The sequence below is a fragment of the Narcine bancroftii genome, chromosome 1, assembly GCF_036971445.1.
Source record: "Narcine bancroftii isolate sNarBan1 chromosome 1, sNarBan1.hap1, whole genome shotgun sequence".
Classification (NCBI taxonomy): domain Eukaryota; kingdom Metazoa; phylum Chordata; class Chondrichthyes; order Torpediniformes; family Narcinidae; genus Narcine; species Narcine bancroftii.
In genome coordinates this window covers 122406446-122423521 of record NC_091469.1, presented here as the reverse complement: position 1 = coordinate 122423521, position 17076 = coordinate 122406446, and the positions used below count along the sequence as shown (strand labels likewise).

At 43.5% G+C, this 17076-nt stretch overlaps 1 protein-coding gene across 4 annotated transcripts in view; it reads right to left on the bottom strand.

The window, feature by feature from the left end:
- Window positions 1-1063: 1063 nt before the first annotated feature.
- Window positions 1064-17076, bottom strand: part of f2rl1.2 (coagulation factor II (thrombin) receptor-like 1, tandem duplicate 2) — a 64941-nt gene continuing 48928 nt past the window's right edge. For all 4 annotated transcript variants that reach the window (XM_069937842.1, XM_069937848.1, XM_069937833.1 and 1 more), the window contains one exon: window positions 1064-3786. In XM_069937842.1, coding sequence (XP_069793943.1) covers window positions 2717-3786 — 1070 coding nt within the window. In that variant the 3' untranslated portion in view covers window positions 1064-2716. The remainder of the gene's footprint in view (window positions 3787-17076) is intronic.

Genomic DNA, 17076 nt, shown 5'->3' with positions numbered 1-17076 from the left:
AGAATGGGAGAGGGAGGGGAATGGAAGAGGAAGAGAGCAGGGTAGCGGAGCTGTCAGGCATCAGGGTGGGAGGGCTGTCAGACAATGGGTTGGTGGGGCTGACGCAGGATGGCTGCTGCTGTGCTACACATCCTGTCCCTTTTGCCCTGGGAACCAAGCACACTGGGCTACATAAAAGGATTGTGCAATCTACCTTTTCCGTCCTCAGCATAAATGGTAGAACTGCCTTTTTTGCTCTCAAATGTGTGCAGGTGATAACGCAGCTTTTGTGCATAAAAACCCTATTGATAAAGCTTATAGCTATATCTCTTCTACTTTTTGTACTCTGGCTTTTTACCCCAATTCCCCCCATCCTGGCAGAACTAGGACTTTGGTCCTCATTCTTCAGTCCACTTCGCCAGCCTCCACATTATCCATCGACACATCTGCCAACTGCAGTGTGATCCCACATTCAGCCTAATCTCCTCTTCACAGCTATCTGCTTATCATCAATCCTTAAGCACTTCCCACCAATCTTGATGATTGATTTGTACTAAGGCGGTCATTATTTCCTCTGTCTAGTTGTGTTAACATTCTGCTTTTGGACAGTGTTCAAGAAATAATTTTGTGATCGATAAGCAGAAGCAACAAATGAATATGGCCCATTTTTTCTGGGAGGCAAACCACCATCCAGTTCTCCTTACTGCATCCACAAAATCCCCTATCTAGAGTCCCCTATGACTACTGCCCTCCTCTACCAATTAACCCCATCACTCTCTCCTCATCCCTGCTTCACGGAGGCTTTGCCCAAACTACTGTGTTCAAGCACTTCAGTGCCTTGGTCTTAACCAGTTCATTTGATACCCAATTACGATTTAAAAGATTTGTTTGGTGCATTTCCTCATGTTATTTAAACCCCTCTTTGTGTGGGATTAGGCAACTCACTAGTGGAAATAGTGAACAAGAACTATATTAACTTGCATCCTTAATGTTTGAGATTGGAAATTTGAATAGATCATGGCAAAAGTCTCAACTGTGCAGGCAAGTTGACTTGGATAAAACAAATAAACCAATGAATTTTAACTTCAAATTTTTCCAAAATATTTATTCAATCTCTTGATCCTGCAATACAAGATCTAAATAATGGTTGCAGTTTTAATATTCTTAGACTAGCTTCAAATAATCCATTCTTTTATTTTCAGTTTTTCTCTTAAACAGTATAAAAAGAATTTGCCAGTTTACATAAATTTCAAAATAATTGCAAAATCCAAGCATTTCAGTCCATCAAATATGAAAGTTGTTGGACTATTCTTAAAATATTTAAATACATAGATCATTTAAAAATATATACACTATATACACAAATTACAGTTGTGTGATTTATACACATGGTGTGCAAGGGGTTAACTACAGCTGAGAGGAAGTGGAAAAGTTCTGACAAAGGCAGAAAATCACCAAAATTGAAAATCTTCCCAGGTATGTGACTGGAGGAATGGGAGATTCTCACTTTTATCCTTGGCTAACAGATAATAGCTAATTATTTTCAATGGAAGCACAGAACATTCCTCCAGCCCTGCTTATCACAAATGTCTTTGTATTATAGTATAGTGGCACAAAAACTTATTTTCTTTGATGTCTGAGCAAAATTGTCATTCTTCAGAGCCACAGTGACAGGGTTGAGAAGACCTGGACTCACAATATCATGTACTGAAGCTTCATAAAATCTCCATTTCTAAGATTTGTTTTATCTGTCTCGAGGTAAATTTCTTCATCACAAGGTAACATTTTTAAAAATTACAGGATATACAAAATTTGTATTAAAAATAATCAAAACCAAAATTTGAGCCAAACTTCTGAACAAATTCAAGTAATGGGAATTATTTCATGCAATGACATCAATAGCCCTTTCTCCTGCCAACCTCCTAGGAAACAAGAAAAGTTGCATGGCAACCGGCAAGCTGACCCTGGAAGCCTTTCACAATGCATCATTATTTGCAAGTAGTTCTGCAACTCTGTGGATTTTAAGAGGGTCCCGCCTCCAGCGATAACATTGCGAGTGACATCACAGAAGTCTAATCGCCCAGTTAGTAATGGAGAACGGATTTGATTCCTGAATGCTGGTCTTGCAACTCTGTGGTTGTATTATAAACCAGACAAGTCTCATCAGCACAGTTTTGGAAATACTGGCTGAAGAAAACCACTGTTTTACGAAGCATATGAGAAGAAACGGGGAGGAGGAGGCAGATAGGCAGGCTGAGTTGTGTCGTCGTAGATGTAAACGAAGGCTTTTTTTTTGGAATGCCAATTTAAAACCTAGAGCATACACTGACATTTTCCTGCCGGTGTTACGCATACATGCGGGCGCTAACTTCAATCATACTTGGTTGGACTGGCTGTCGTTTCACTGCGTCTGAAGGCAATTGGTGAGTTCACTCTGTCGAGTTCTGATACTTGCTCCCTTCCATGTATCAGAGCCCAGCTGAAATCTATTCACCCTGCCCGGTTATGTCATTTCACACCATTCAATTCAACCCAAGATACTGGCAAGTAACTCAGATGTAATTGGCAGTGTGAAAGAGGCTAACGATTGAATGAAATTTCTGACACAGTTCAGTTAATTAGTTCCAAGTTGGATTAACACTCAGTTGACTCGGAATCCAGAAGCTCAAAACCCAAGTATTTTGTTTTGAAAACACAGCATGCACCATGGAATCAAAGCTATATATCCTCACTGATTTTAACAGTTGTTGGTTGTGGTAGTAGCTTTACTGGCAGAAGTATAGGTAGTAGACCTATTGGAATACTTCTTGGAGGCAATGGAAGCTTGGACACTTCTTACTGTTCTGACGCTACGACACCGCAATGTATTTTGAACATGATCTCTAAAGTCTTTGGAAACAAAGTAATAGACAAAGGGATCAATGCAACTATTTAAGCTGCACAGACAGAGGCTTACAATATAAAAAGCATATATATCACTGGTCTGATTGTATCTTATCAAATAATAATGGATAACAAGCAAAATATTGCTAGGTGTGTAGCAAACCAAATACATTACAAGAACCGTGATTATCAAGTGGATTGCTCTCTTGCGACTTTTCCCAATGTTTTCTTCATTGGCTGAAGCTTTCAATGTCTTGATCATCAGTACATATGCTGTTAGGGTCAACAATGCTGGGAAGAAAAATACTCCAATAGCTAAAGACAAAAAGTAGTCAAACATGCTATTAGCCAATTTTGCTTCAGAAAGGACATCATGACAGGTTACAATTTTAGGATTTTTAATGTTTGCTGTTTGCTGAATATTTAAATATAATGGTATTGTACCCAATACAATCAGTACCCAAATGAAAACCGATATACCATATGCAATGCCATTCTTCCTCCTTGCCTGAGAAATTGGCTTTACGACCACCCAATACCTCTGAACACTGAGGCATGTCATGAACAAAATGGAACAGTACATGTTTCCAAAGAAAAAAACAACAAACACTTTGCACATTGCTTCTCCAAAAATCCAATTGTTGCCATTAAAATGGTAGGAGATTTTCAATGGGAACAAGACAATGAATAGGAGATCTGCCAATGCCAAGTTAGCCATGTAAATAGCTGCTGGATGTTTATTCTTGGTTCGATAGCCAAAGACCCACAGTGCCACGGCATTTGCAGGCAAACCGATGATGAATACAATGATGTAGACCAAAGGTAAAAATATTGTAGTCAATCCACTGGTCAGGACAGATGCAGAAAACTCATTGATCTCCAAGTCTGAGCCATTGGTTTCCTTCCCAATAAAGCTTCGAGTACCTGTAATTAAAGGAGAGTGCTTTTAATTGCAATATTTCATTAAAATGAAAATTTCAAATATCATGATGTTTACATTTTAGAAAGCAGCGACATATTGTGGCATTTTGCAGCAATGGAATCTGTGGGTGTTGGGATATGAAACAAACTGTTAAATATCAACCTTCTTTTCCCCCCCTTCACAGTAAAAATAAGCCCTCTAGTAATTTGACATTTCTACTCTCTGAAAAAGATCCACGATCGGTCCTACATGTATACCACTCAGTTTTATAAATTCCTCAGGTCACCACTCAAATATCCCAGAGAAAATAAACCTAGTTTGTCTCATCCCTCCTTTCAGCTAATTCTTTAAGTCAAGCAACACCCGAGTGACCCTGTTTTGCATCCTCTCCAAGACCTTCCTGTTATCATGTAATCAGAGGTGCAGTGGCAGATTAACATTAGGCTGAAGCCTCGGGCCTGGAAAGTAAGGGGACCTGTCAAACAACAATAGAAATTAGAGATACAACAACAGAATGTTATTTTAATGCTAAAGGGAACTAAGCCACAATATTAAAAGTATTTTAAAATTGCAACAACTTGTAGCTTTCAACACTCATGTCAATTGGCTTTCACCTCTTCACTGAAATTTAAAAAAACAAGGGGAGAGGGGCTGGTGTAGGAGACATTCAGGATGTAATGCTGCCAGAGCCCCACTCCGGCACTTCATCGGGCCGCTTCATGGCTGCTCTGGTACCTCATGGGCTTGCTCAGGGCAGTGTCAGCTCAATACGGGATCAATGGCAGTCTTTGTTACCCATAATCCCCCACAGCTGGAACTGCTCTGCCAGCGTCAGGGATACTTGCATGTCTGTCATCGCCTGCCCTCTATCAATAACTATGGCATCCAATTGTCATTATAACATTAACTCCCAACAATTGTAGTCAATGCAGGTTAAGTATAAATAACCCAACCACCAGGAAATTTTATATTCTATTCAAATACAGTCGCATGGGGGAGGGACGTGGGGGTACTGGAAAACTAAAGTTAATAAAATTGCTTGATCTGATTTGGCCTACATGTATTGCACTTTAAAAAAAATAAATACAAGATAAAATCCAGTCTTAATACACGGGCCAAGGACTCAAACATGCCCTGGCCTCTCTCGGACTCAAACATGCCCTGGCCTCTCTCGGACTCAAACATGCCCTGGCCTCTCTCGGACTCAAACATGCCCTGGCCTCTCTCGGACTCCAACATGCCCTGGCCTCTCTCGGACTCCAACATGCCCTGGCCTCTCTCGGACTCAAACATGCCCTGGCCTCTCTCGGACTCCAACATGCCCTGGCCTCTCTCGGACTCCAACATGCCCTGGCCTCTATCGGACTCAAACATGCCCTGGCCTCTCTCGGACTCAAACATGCCCTGGCCTCTCTCGGACTCAAACATGCCCTGGCCTCTCTCGGACTCAAACATGCCCTGGCCTCTCTCGGACTCAAACATGCCCTGGCCTCTCTCGGACTCAAACATGCCCTGGCCTCTCTCGGACTCAAACACGCCCTGGCCTCTCTCTGCGCATGCAAACTAAAGAGCCATGCGAAGGTATTCTCTGAAATGGGCAGTGGATTATCGATGTGGTGTTCCCTGTCGGCCTTCTCAGAAATTAAATTAAGGGTAATGCGTTACAGGCTGAAAAACAAAGCAATCTTTCAGTCACAAAGCAACCACTAATCAAAATTAATGTCGAGGCCAAAAAAATTTAAATTGGTAATATTTGTACAAATTAGCATGGACTTTAATAAAGTCTATATCCAATGGACTATTAATAAAATGAAATATTCATCATTATTTTGAGATTTTTTAAATTTGAAGTTCATAAATGCAGTGATAAAGGGGTGAAGAGTGCCCAATTATTTGCTAGATACTTCCATGCATTTTATTTTATTATGCTGAAATAAAAAACATTTAATGTTCACGTTGAAATTGGCAATTCTGAAAAAAAATCACTTCTTATCGTATTACATGAAGGTAGCAAAATAGTCTGCTGAAATCAATGTTGAGCTGCATTATCATATTGAACAGAGGCCAAAGAAAATGTTTCGATTCCAATCAGTGCGTGAACGCAAGAACCTGTGTTTTTGATCAGATGTGACTTGACATGTGTTGTTGCTACTTATCAACATGATCAGTTGGTGAAACAAAACAATGCCATATGCGAAGATTCTAAATTTTTAATCTGGTATTGCAAAAGGCTTTGCGGCTGAACAATGAAATAATTTGAACTTTGAACAGCATTTGCATTGATGGAGATATTAAATTTGAGACAGGAATTGAAAACAAAATGTGTAGTTGCTGTGGGTGGACATGGCCTGCAAATACCCTCCCCCTCCATGGCACCATCCCAGGTGGGCCTTACTAAAACTCAGCCTAGGTGGTAGTTAATCCTCACTGCAGATGTGCGCAACTCAGACAAATGTGCAATACCTCACACTTGTCTGCATAGAAACTTCATCTATTATTTCCCTGCCCACATCTTCAACTGATCCTCCCTTATCCTTCAATAACTACCCATAACCCCACCCTCTTTTTTTGTTGTCTGAAACCTTACTTAACAGCCTGTACACATTTTCATCCAACTCAGAAGTCCCACCACAGAATCTTGGAGAATACCACTGGTCACAGACCTCTGGTCGGATGAACACTCCTGCGCTACTACTTTCTACTATGGCCAATACATACGGAATCTAATCTGCCAAGTCACTGTGGATCCCACATGTCAATCTTCTGCATAAGCCTACCATGAGGGACCCTGTCAAATACCTTGCTAATTTCCATGTAGACAACATATACTGCCCTACCCACAGTCATCATCTGCTTAAATAAAAATTAAGACAAGACCAGACCAATTTTGATCTCTATGAATGATTAAGACAAGACCAGACCAGTTTTGATCTCTATGAATGATTAAGACAAGACCAGACCAGTTTTGATCTCAATAAACAATGTGCTTACATTGGAGGCTATGCAGAGACGGTAGGATAAAGGGACTTTCATAGGAAGAGGTTAGGCTTACATACGTTGGAGTATAGAAAGAGGAGAGTTGACCTTATTGGAAAAATACAGGGTTTTAAGAGAATCATCAGGTTGATTGTTTGCTGTTGAGAGGATACCTCATTTGAGGACAACTAGAATTAAAAGGATGACAGAGGAGGACAGATTCATATTAAAATGTGATAAATTTAAGATCGATAAGGAGGAATTGTTCTTAAGAAGAATCTTTGGAAATTCTTTACCACTACGACTGGTGAAGGCTGAGTCTTTGAATATACGCAAGCCCAGGTAATAGACATTAGATATTATTAGCTCAACTCCTCCATCTTTCCTCAGATCTGAATTGCTTGTTCTTGCAATGCAAAATACCTGGACCCCAGCAATATGTCCTCTATTCACCATCATAATTCATTTGATGTCTTGCAAAATAGCCCATCGTTCTTAAGTATATCGCAGACATTGACAACAATTTAAAACCTGCAGCAGAATGAGTATAATCTAAGAAATAAGCATTGGTTTCTAAACTGAAAGTGTATATAGAAACAGAAAAATAGGGTTATTCTGCTCTTCAAACCTGCTATTATGACCGATCCTTTATCTTCGCACCACATCCCTGTATTCCAGCGGTTCCCAACCTTTTACTTTCCACTCACATACCACTTTAACTATTCCCTATGCCATAAGTGTTCTGTGATTAATAAGGGATTGCTCAAGGTGGTACGTGGGTGGAAAGATTGAAAAATCACTGTTTTAATCATATCTAATTGACTCGTTATGTGCACGGTTTCATAACTCCAAAGGAAATGGGCCAATGACAAATTTTTCTCAAGCAAAATATTTCAGTAACAATTGGGTCTAGAGCAGTGGTTCTCTACCTTCTGTTCCTACTCAAATGCCACCTTAAGCAATCCCTTACTAATCACAGAGCACCAATGGCATAGGGAATACTTGAAGTGGTATGTGAATGGAAAGTAGAAGGTTGGGAACCACTGCTGTATTCTCTCCATACCACCTTGATGCCTCTTGCAAGTTGAAATTCACCCTTCTCTCTGCAAATATTCTCCAATGATATGGCCTACTCAGCCTTCTGGAAAATTTTGGAGGTTTAGCGACCTCTGAAGAAATTCTTCATTTCAGTCCAATGTATCTGAGACTATAGCATAAACCGTATCCCAAGACAAACACCTCATTCTGTCAAGTCCTATCATAACTTTTCAACAAGATACTCTCATTCTTCAATACACTTATGAGCAGGCTTAATTACACCGAATCTCTCCTACACAACAGTCCTGCTATCTCAGCAACCAATGTAAACATTGCTGCATTTTCTCAAAGGCAAGCCAAACCTTCTTTAGGCAAGAAAGAACACGACGAACAATACTCCAGGTGTGACAGTACCAATGTTGTACATCTGCATTATTGTTCCTGTTCTATTCAAAACCACCTGCAATGAAATCTGGTGTACAAGAACAGCCAGATCTTTATTCCAAATTTATTCCAAATTAAATATCTGGCTTTTGCTTTTCTTTGGGAAACGGTTCACATTTATCAATGCCATACCTCATCTGTCATGTATGAAGACAAAAGAAGCTGCAGAGGTTGGAATTTGCAATATAGAATGGTGGAAGAATTCTAGTCAAAAGAATCTGAAGATAAAAGGTACAACAGTTGAGATTCAAACCTTGCATCAGGGCTAAAGGGAGTAGAACTTGCATTCTGCTTTGGGAAGCTTACAAGGCAAAAGAATGAGTACTATATTGAGTTCTCCAATTTCAGGTAACCCACACCCAGTGCTCTCCTTCCACACTCCTGTCTGTCCATCTACTTCACTTTTCTCCATTTCCCCCCCCCCCCCCCCAGTTGGTTCCATCTGCCAATTATTTTCTCCCCATTCAGCTCCACCTATCAGCATTTATCCTACCCCAATACCCCAATGTACTGCTATATTGGCGATCTTTGCTGCTTCCTCAGTCCGGATGCAGGGTCTCAATCTGACATGAAGTAAACCTTTAGTCTCAAGATGTTGCTTGACCCATCCAAGTCTTCCAGTGTTCTGACTTTGCATCTGTTAAATATTTGTCTTCTTACTTAGCTTGTTTAAATTACCTTTAAAATTGTCTGTATCAGAATCCCACCCAGTTTCATGTCCTTAGCAATTTTTTAAAAAATTAAGACATATAGCATGGTAACTGGCCATTTAGGCCCACGAGTCCGTGCTGCCCAATTTACACCCCATTAACCTACACCTCCAATACGTTTTGAACAATGAGAGGAAACTAGAGCCCATGGGGGAAACCCACACAGACATTGAATGTACAAACTCCTTTTGGACAGTGCAGGACTTGAACCCCAGTCCGGTCCTGATCGTTGGCGCTTAAAGGCAATGCACTAACCACTACACCAACTGTGCCAATTATATATTTAATTCAGTTCTTCTCCTCCTAGCCCTTATCATTAATCTACATTCTGACCAACTCATTCTGGTATCACCCCAGTAATTTTACCACACCATCTACAAAAACGTCCATTTATTCGGTTTCCTGTCTATAAATAATTTTTAATCCAGTGTTTAATTTTGTATGTAAATTTCATGTGATTTTACCAATGACCCTCTGAAAATCCAAATACAAAATACCCGAGTAGAAAGCCCTGCAAAATTTATTGGTCACAGCCCAGGATATCACAGGCAAAATCCTCCCCACCATCAAGAGCATCTACAGGGAATATTTCCGTCCAAATCACCTCACTCCGCAACACTGTTCTCACTGCTACCATAAGGAAAGAGGTGCAGGTCCCACAAGTCTCACACCATCAGGTGCTACCCCTCCACCAGACTCCTCAACAACAAACTCAATCAGGGACTCACTTAAGGTCTCCTACTTTTGCACTTCATTGTTTTTCCTCTCTGCATTGCACATTTTATTTACGTTTATTTGCTCTCATGTGTACATTATGTATAGTTTTTATGTCACCATCAGTAAGTGGTAATTCTGCCTGGCCTGCAGGAAGAAAGAATCCTAGGGTTGTATGTGATGTCATGTATGTATTCAAACAATAAATCTGAAATCCATTGTCTGAACCAGCAGTTACATCAAGAAAGTACCTTAGGATGTTCTGATCAAATTGCTAATTTTAAGAAATGAGGACTTGATCTGAACACAATTTCCAAGCTGATTTTTGACTAATCTCATTAATATTTTCTACCAAGTCCATCAGAGTTCAACTTTTGTATCACTATCTATCTTAATGTTAATTATTTGGGCGTGGGTATAAAAGGACATGTTCTAAATGTGCAAAACCTGAGTAGCACAGTGATAGACCAAGGACATATCAATAGGTTAGTGGAATGGGCAGATTTGGTAGATGAAATTTAAGCAACATGAGTCAATGCAAAGTGAAGAACATAGCTCTGAAGGAGAATAAAACAAATCCAGGAATATTTGTGCCGAATACTTTGCAAGTCAGATTGTGGAAATGGAAAACAGCATTTAAGCAAGGAAAGGCTTAAAATTTAAGAAAAAGGAGACATTAGTTTGACCTCATCTAGGGTATTGTAACTAGTGCTAAAGATGTAGGAGCCTTGAAATGCAGTTCAATAGCAAAATGGTTCAACCAATCGGAGAGTTCAGTTCTATGAATGGACTGGAGAACTGAGGTTGTAAGGAAATCTGATAGGAGGCAAATACAATCAAGTATGGGCAATAGGTAGAAAGCCGATCGGCCTTTGAAGTGTCTAGTGTGAAAGCAAAATCATCTCACGCCGGGGATTGATGGCCTTGACCCCAGTACAATCCTCAGCGTCTGAAGATGCCGGCATTCCAATCAGGTAAGTGTGAAGGGGGTAATTGCATTGTAGGATTGAAATGACCCAAGTTTTTGATTGAGTGCAGGAAGGAAAGATTAAAATGAAGGTATAAACTTTGCTATGGGAAAGTCGCAGTGGGGGGTGGGTGGGGGGAAGAGAGGAAATAAATAGCAATCACGGACAATTTTTAAACAGCATGGGAAAATCGGTTGCGCTTTAGCGTACAATTTATAAAGACCAATGGAAAAAAGCAATGGCAGATCTGGCTTCCCAGAATGCCATGCAGCAGAGAAACCCCCTCTACGAATGCTCCACGTATGCAGCCGCATGAAATTCTGGGAGGGCAGGTCCGCCATCACTTTTTCCCACGATATTTATAAATTGTACATGATAGTGATACCAACTTTCCCACCCTGTTTAAAAATTGTCCGCTGTTACTATTTATTGCTCGCACTTTCTCACAGTCCCTTAAATGTTTATATGTCAGCACAACAGGAGCTGAAGGGCTCATACTGTGCTGTACATAAAGCTCAAGTTATTGGGCATGATTAATTTTGTTCAAATACAAGATCATAATACATTGGTCTGGATTTAGGGCAAGTTCACCATCACTCGGTGCGTCATAGCATCACCAGTAGAAGGCAGAACAGTCCTAACCCCTGGGATGGTTCCTTGCAAGCGTGAAAGCGTTCAGTCTCCCAGATAGGAGTGGTTAAGTATGAAAAGCCAAACCCCCATTCCTATCATTTCAGCCTTTCATCGAGGTAAGATTTAATCATGGTGAGCTCGATATACATTTGAAAAGTAAGAATATGCAGGGCAATGAAGAGGTTGGAGGAAGTGGACTTGTGAACTTGTACTGACTGACTTGTTGCATGGCCTTCAGTGATTGGCTTGTCACAGAGTCACATTTCATCCTTGCACTATTTAATTTAAAAATATATGGATCCATTTATGCCCAAATCATAAAAATTATAAGACTGATTGTCCAAAAGTATGAGTGGAAAATTAGTTATTTTCTGGGAATGAGCTGCCCCACCCTTATCTAGATGAGCAAGGATCTAAAAAGAGAAAATGAGTCACCACTGAAAACCCACTGCTGATCATCACAGATGTCTTAAAATCCAGCATCACCATTCCTTTTATGGGCAGCTGGCAGGGATACACACAGAGAAAGCCATCCAGACCTGCTGGAAGAGTATCACCTCTGATAGACGTCCTTTGGACTGCCCAAAACTTGGTCTTCCAGCACATTGAGATGAGAGCACATTCCAGGCTATGATGTCACAGCCAATGCAGGGATTTGTGGGAAAAAAACCACAGGGTGGAGGCCTTCCACTGCTGACAATGAGGCGCTGAGACCAGAGGGGAAGACCATCAAACAAAAGAGGGAGGAGAAACAGTAATGGCAATGGTGCTACATAGCAAATTAGAGAATGAATGTAACAATGTAATGTATTGGAATGTATGATAAGACACTAAAGATGCAAAAAAAAACTTTGCACGGTTTTCTTTTGTACATATGGGTAGTTTTCTTGTGAAGGCTAAGGCTAGAGCTGGATGAGGTTCCCACCCTGGATGAGACATATAAGGCAATCGAACAACTGAAAAGTGGCAAAGCAGCAGGTATGGATGGAATCCCCCCAGAAGTCTGGAAGGCTGGCGGCAAAACTCTGCATGCCAAACTGCATGAGTTTTTCAAGCTTTGTTGGGACCAAGGTAAACTGCCTCAGGATCTTCGTGATGCCACCATCATCACCCTGTACAAAAACAAAGGCGAGAAATCAGACTGCTCAAACTACAGGGGAATCACGTTGCTCTCCATTGCAGGCAAAATCTTCGCTAGGATTCTACTAAATAGAATAATACCTAGTGTCGCTGAGAATATTCTCCCAGAATCACAGTGCGGCTTTCGCGCAAACAGAGGAACCACTGACATGGTCTTTGCCCTCAGACAGCTCCAAGAAAAGTGCAGAGAACAAAACAAAGGACTCTACATCACCTTTGTTGACCTCACCAAAGCCTTCGACACCGTGAGCAGGAAAGGGCTTTGGCAAATACTAGAGCGCATCGGATGTCCCCCAAAGTTCCTCAACATGATTATCCAACTGCACGAAAACCAACAAGGTCGGGTCAGATACAGCAATGAGCTCTCTGAACCCTTCTCCATTAACAATGGCGTGAAGCAAGGCTGTGTTCTCGCACCAACCCTCTTTTCAATCTTCTTCAGCATGATGCTGAACCAAGCCATGAAAGACCCCAACAATGAAGACGCTGTTTACATCCGGTACCGCACGGATGGCAGTCTCTTCAATCTGAGGCGCCTGCAAGCTCACACCAAGACACAAGAGAAACTTGTCCGTGAACTACTCTTTGCAGATGATGCCGCTTTAGTTGCCCATTCAGAGCCAGCTCTTCAGCGCTTGACGTCCTGCTTTGCGGAAACTGCCAAAATGTTTGGCCTGGAAGTCAGCCTGAAGAAAACTGAGGTCCTCCATCAGCCAGCTCCCCACCATGACTACCAGCCCCCCCACATCTCCATCGGGCACACAAAACTCAAAACGGTCAACCAGTTTACCTATCTCGGCTGCACCATTTCATCAGATGCAAGGATCGACAATGAGATAGACAACAGACTCGCCAAGGCAAATAGCGCCTTTGGAAGACTACACAAAAGAGTCTGGAAAAACAACCAACTGAAAAACCTCACAAAGATAAGCGTATACAGAGCCGTTGTCATACCCACACTCCTGTTCGGCTCCGAATCATGGGTCCTCTACCGGCACCACCTACGGCTCCTAGAACGCTTCCACCAGCGTTGTCTCCGCTCCATCCTCAACATCCATTGGAGCGCTCACACCCCTAACGTCGAGGTACTCGAGATGGCAGAGGTCGACAGCATCGAGTCCACGCTGCTGAAGATCCAGCTGCGCTGGATGGGTCACGTCTCCAGAATGGAGGACCATCGCCTTCCCAAGATCGTATTATATGGCGAGCTCTCCACTGGCCACCGTGACAGAGGTGCACCAAAGAAAAGGTACAAGGACTGCCTAAAGAAATCTCTTGGTGCCTGCCACATTGACCACCGCCAGTGGGCTGATAACGCCTCAAACCGTGCATCTTGGCGCCTCACAGTTTGGCGGGCAGCAGCCTCCTTTGAAGAAGACCGCAGAGCCCACCTCACTGACAAAAGGCAAAGGAGGAAAAACCCAACACCCAACCCCAACCAACCAATTTTCCCTTGCAACCGCTGCAATCGTGTCTGCCTGTCCCGCATCGGACTGGTCAGCCACAAACGAGCCTGCAGCTGACGTGGACTTTTTACCCCCTCCATAAATCTTCGTCCGCGAAGCCAAGCCAAAGAAAAAAAAAAAAGTTCATTTTTTGGAAAATTCCATTTTTAATCACTAAAGAATTCAGAAATCAAAACAATCAAGTCTTCCTTTCTTCAGATCAACTATTTGATCCAGTATATCTTATAAAAGTGCGATAACCATTTTGGACAGGTTTTGTTGAAAACAGTGGTTCTCAACCTGTTTCTTTCCACTCGCATCTTCTTTGGCTTGGCTTCGCGGACGAAGATTTATGGAGGGGGTAAAAAGTCCACGTCAGCTGCAGGCTCGTTTGTGGCTGACCAGTCCGATGCGGGACAGGCAGACACGATTGCAGCGGTTGCAAGGGAAAATTGGTTGGTTGGGGTTGGGTGTTGGGTTTTTCCTCCTTTGCCTTTTGTCAGAGAGGTGGGCTCTGCGGTCTTCTTCAAAGGAGGTTGCTGCCCGCCAAACTGTGAGGCGCCAAGATGCACGGTTTGAGGCGTTATCAGCCCACTGGCGGTGGTCAATGTGGCAGGCACCAAGAGATTTCTTTAGGCAGTCCTTGTACCTTTTCTTTGGTGCACCTCTGTCACGGTGGCCAGTGGAGAGCTCGCCATATAATACGATCTTGGGAAGGCGATGGTCCTCCATTCTGGAGACGTGACCCATCCAGCGCAGCTGGATCTTCAGCAGCGTGGACTCGATGCTGTCGACCTCTGCCATCTCGAGTACCTCGACGTTAGGGGTGTGAGCGCTCCAATGGATGTTGAGGATGGAGCGGAGACAACGCTGGTGGAAGCGTTCTAGGAGCCGTAGGTGGTGCCGGTAGAGGACCCATGATTCAGAGCCGAACAGGAGTGTGGGTATGACAACGGCTCTGTATACGCTTATCTTTGTGAGGTTTTTCAGTTGGTTGTTTTTCCAGACTCTTTTGTGTAGTCTTCCAAAGGCGCTATTTGCCTTGGCGAGTCTGTTGTCTATCTCATTGTCGATCCTTGCATCTGATGAAATGGTGCAGCCGAGATAGGTAAACTGGTTGACCGTTTTGAGTTTTGTGTGCCCGATGGAGATGTGGGGGGGGCTGGTAGTCATGGTGGGGAGCTGGCTGATGGAGGACCTCAGTTTTCTTCAGGCTGACTTCCAGGCCAAACATTTTGGCAGTTTCCGCAAAGCAGGACGTCAAGCGCTGAAGAGCTGGCTCTGAATGGGCAACTAAAGCGGCATCATCTGCAAAGAGTAGTTCACGGACAAGTTTCTCTTGTGTCTTGGTGTGAGCTTGCAGGCGCCTCAGATTGAAGAGACTGCCATCCGTGCGGTACCGGATGTAAACAGCGTCTTCATTGTTGGGGTCTTTCATGGCTTGGTTCAGCATCATGCTGAAGAAGATTGAAAAGAGGGTTGGTGCGAGAACACAGCCTTGCTTCACGCCATTGTTAATGGAGAAGGGTTCAGAGAGCTCATTGCTGTATCTGACCCGACCTTGTTGGTTTTCGTGCAGTTGGATAATCATGTTGAGGAACTTTGGGGGACATCCGATGCGCTCTAGTATTTGCCAAAGCCCTTTCCTGCTCACGGTGTCGAAGGCTTTGGTGAGGTCAACAAAGGTGATGTAGAGTCCTTTGTTTTGTTCTCTGCACTTTTCTTGGAGCTGTCTGAGGGCAAAGACCATGTCAGTGGTTCCTCTGTTTGCGCGAAAGCCGCACTGTGATTCTGGGAGAATATTCTCAGCGACACTAGGTATTATTCTATTTAGTAGAATCCTAGCGAAGATTTTGCCTGCAATGGAGAGCAACGTGATTCCCCTGTAGTTTGAGCAGTCTGATTTCTCGCCTTTGTTTTTGTACAGGGTGATGATGGTGGCATCACGAAGATCCTGAGGCAGTTTACCTTGGTCCCAACAAAGCTTGAAAAACTCATGCAGTTTGGCATGCAGAGTTTTGCCGCCAGCCTTCCAGACTTCTGGGGGGATTCCATCCATACCTGCTGCTTTGCCACTTTTCAGTTGTTCGATTGCCTTATATGTCTCATCCAGGGTGGGAACCTCATCCAGCTCTAGCCTTAGGGGCTGTTGAGGGAGCTGGAGCAGGGCGGAATCTTGGACTGAGCGGTTGGTACTGAAAAGAGATTGGAAGTGTTCTGACCATCGGTTGAGGATGGAGATCTTGTCGCTGAGGAGGACTTTGCCGTCTGAGCTGCGCAGCGGGCTTTGGACTTGGGGTGAGGGGCCGTACACAGCCTTTAGAGCCTCGTAGAAACCCCTGAAGTCGCCAATGTCCGCGCTGAGCTGTGTTCGTTTGGCGAGGCTAGTCCACCACTCATTTTGGATCTCCCGGAGTTTGCGCTGAAGATGGCTGCATGCGCGACGGAAGGCTTGTTTCTTCTCTGGACAGGACGGCTTTGTAAGGTGAGCCTGGTGGGCAGCTCGCTTCTTTGCCAGCAGCTCCTGGATTTCCTGGCTGTTTTCGTCAAACCAGTCCTTGTTTTTCCTGGAGGAGAAGCCCAGTACCTCTTCAGTGGATTGCAGTATGGTAGTCTTCAACTGATCCCAGAGGGTTTCAGGGGACGGGTCCGTGAGGCGGGTTGCAACGTCGAGCTTTGCTTTGAGGTTTGCCTGGAAGTTTCCTCTCGCTTCGTCTGACTGCAGTTTTCCAACATTGAACCTCTTTCTGGGGGCTTTATTGTTCCTGGGCTTTGGCTTGAAGTGAAGGTTGAGCTTGCAGCGAACCAGCCGGTGGTCAGTGTGGCATTCCGCGCTAGGCATGACCCTGGTGTGGAGCACATCTTGTTTGTCACTTTCTCGCACCAGGATGTAGTCCAGGAGGTGCCAGTGTTTGGATCGGGGATGCATCCAGGTGGTCTTAAGGCTGTCCCTCTGCTGAAAAAGGGTGTTTGTAATGACAAGCCGCTGTTCTGCGCAGAGCTCCAACAGGAGGCGCCCATTGCGGTTGCACTTGCCGACGCCATGCTTGCCCAGGATTCCTGGCCAGGTTTCTGAGTCTTTGCCGACACGAACCTTGTCGGCTGTAGGGGTACGTTGGATGAGGTTGCGCAGGTCGGTGTAGAACTTGTTCTTTTCTGCTGGTTCCGCCTGGAGGGTTGGAGCATAGACACTGATGAGGGTGATGTGACGCTTGTTTTGAAGT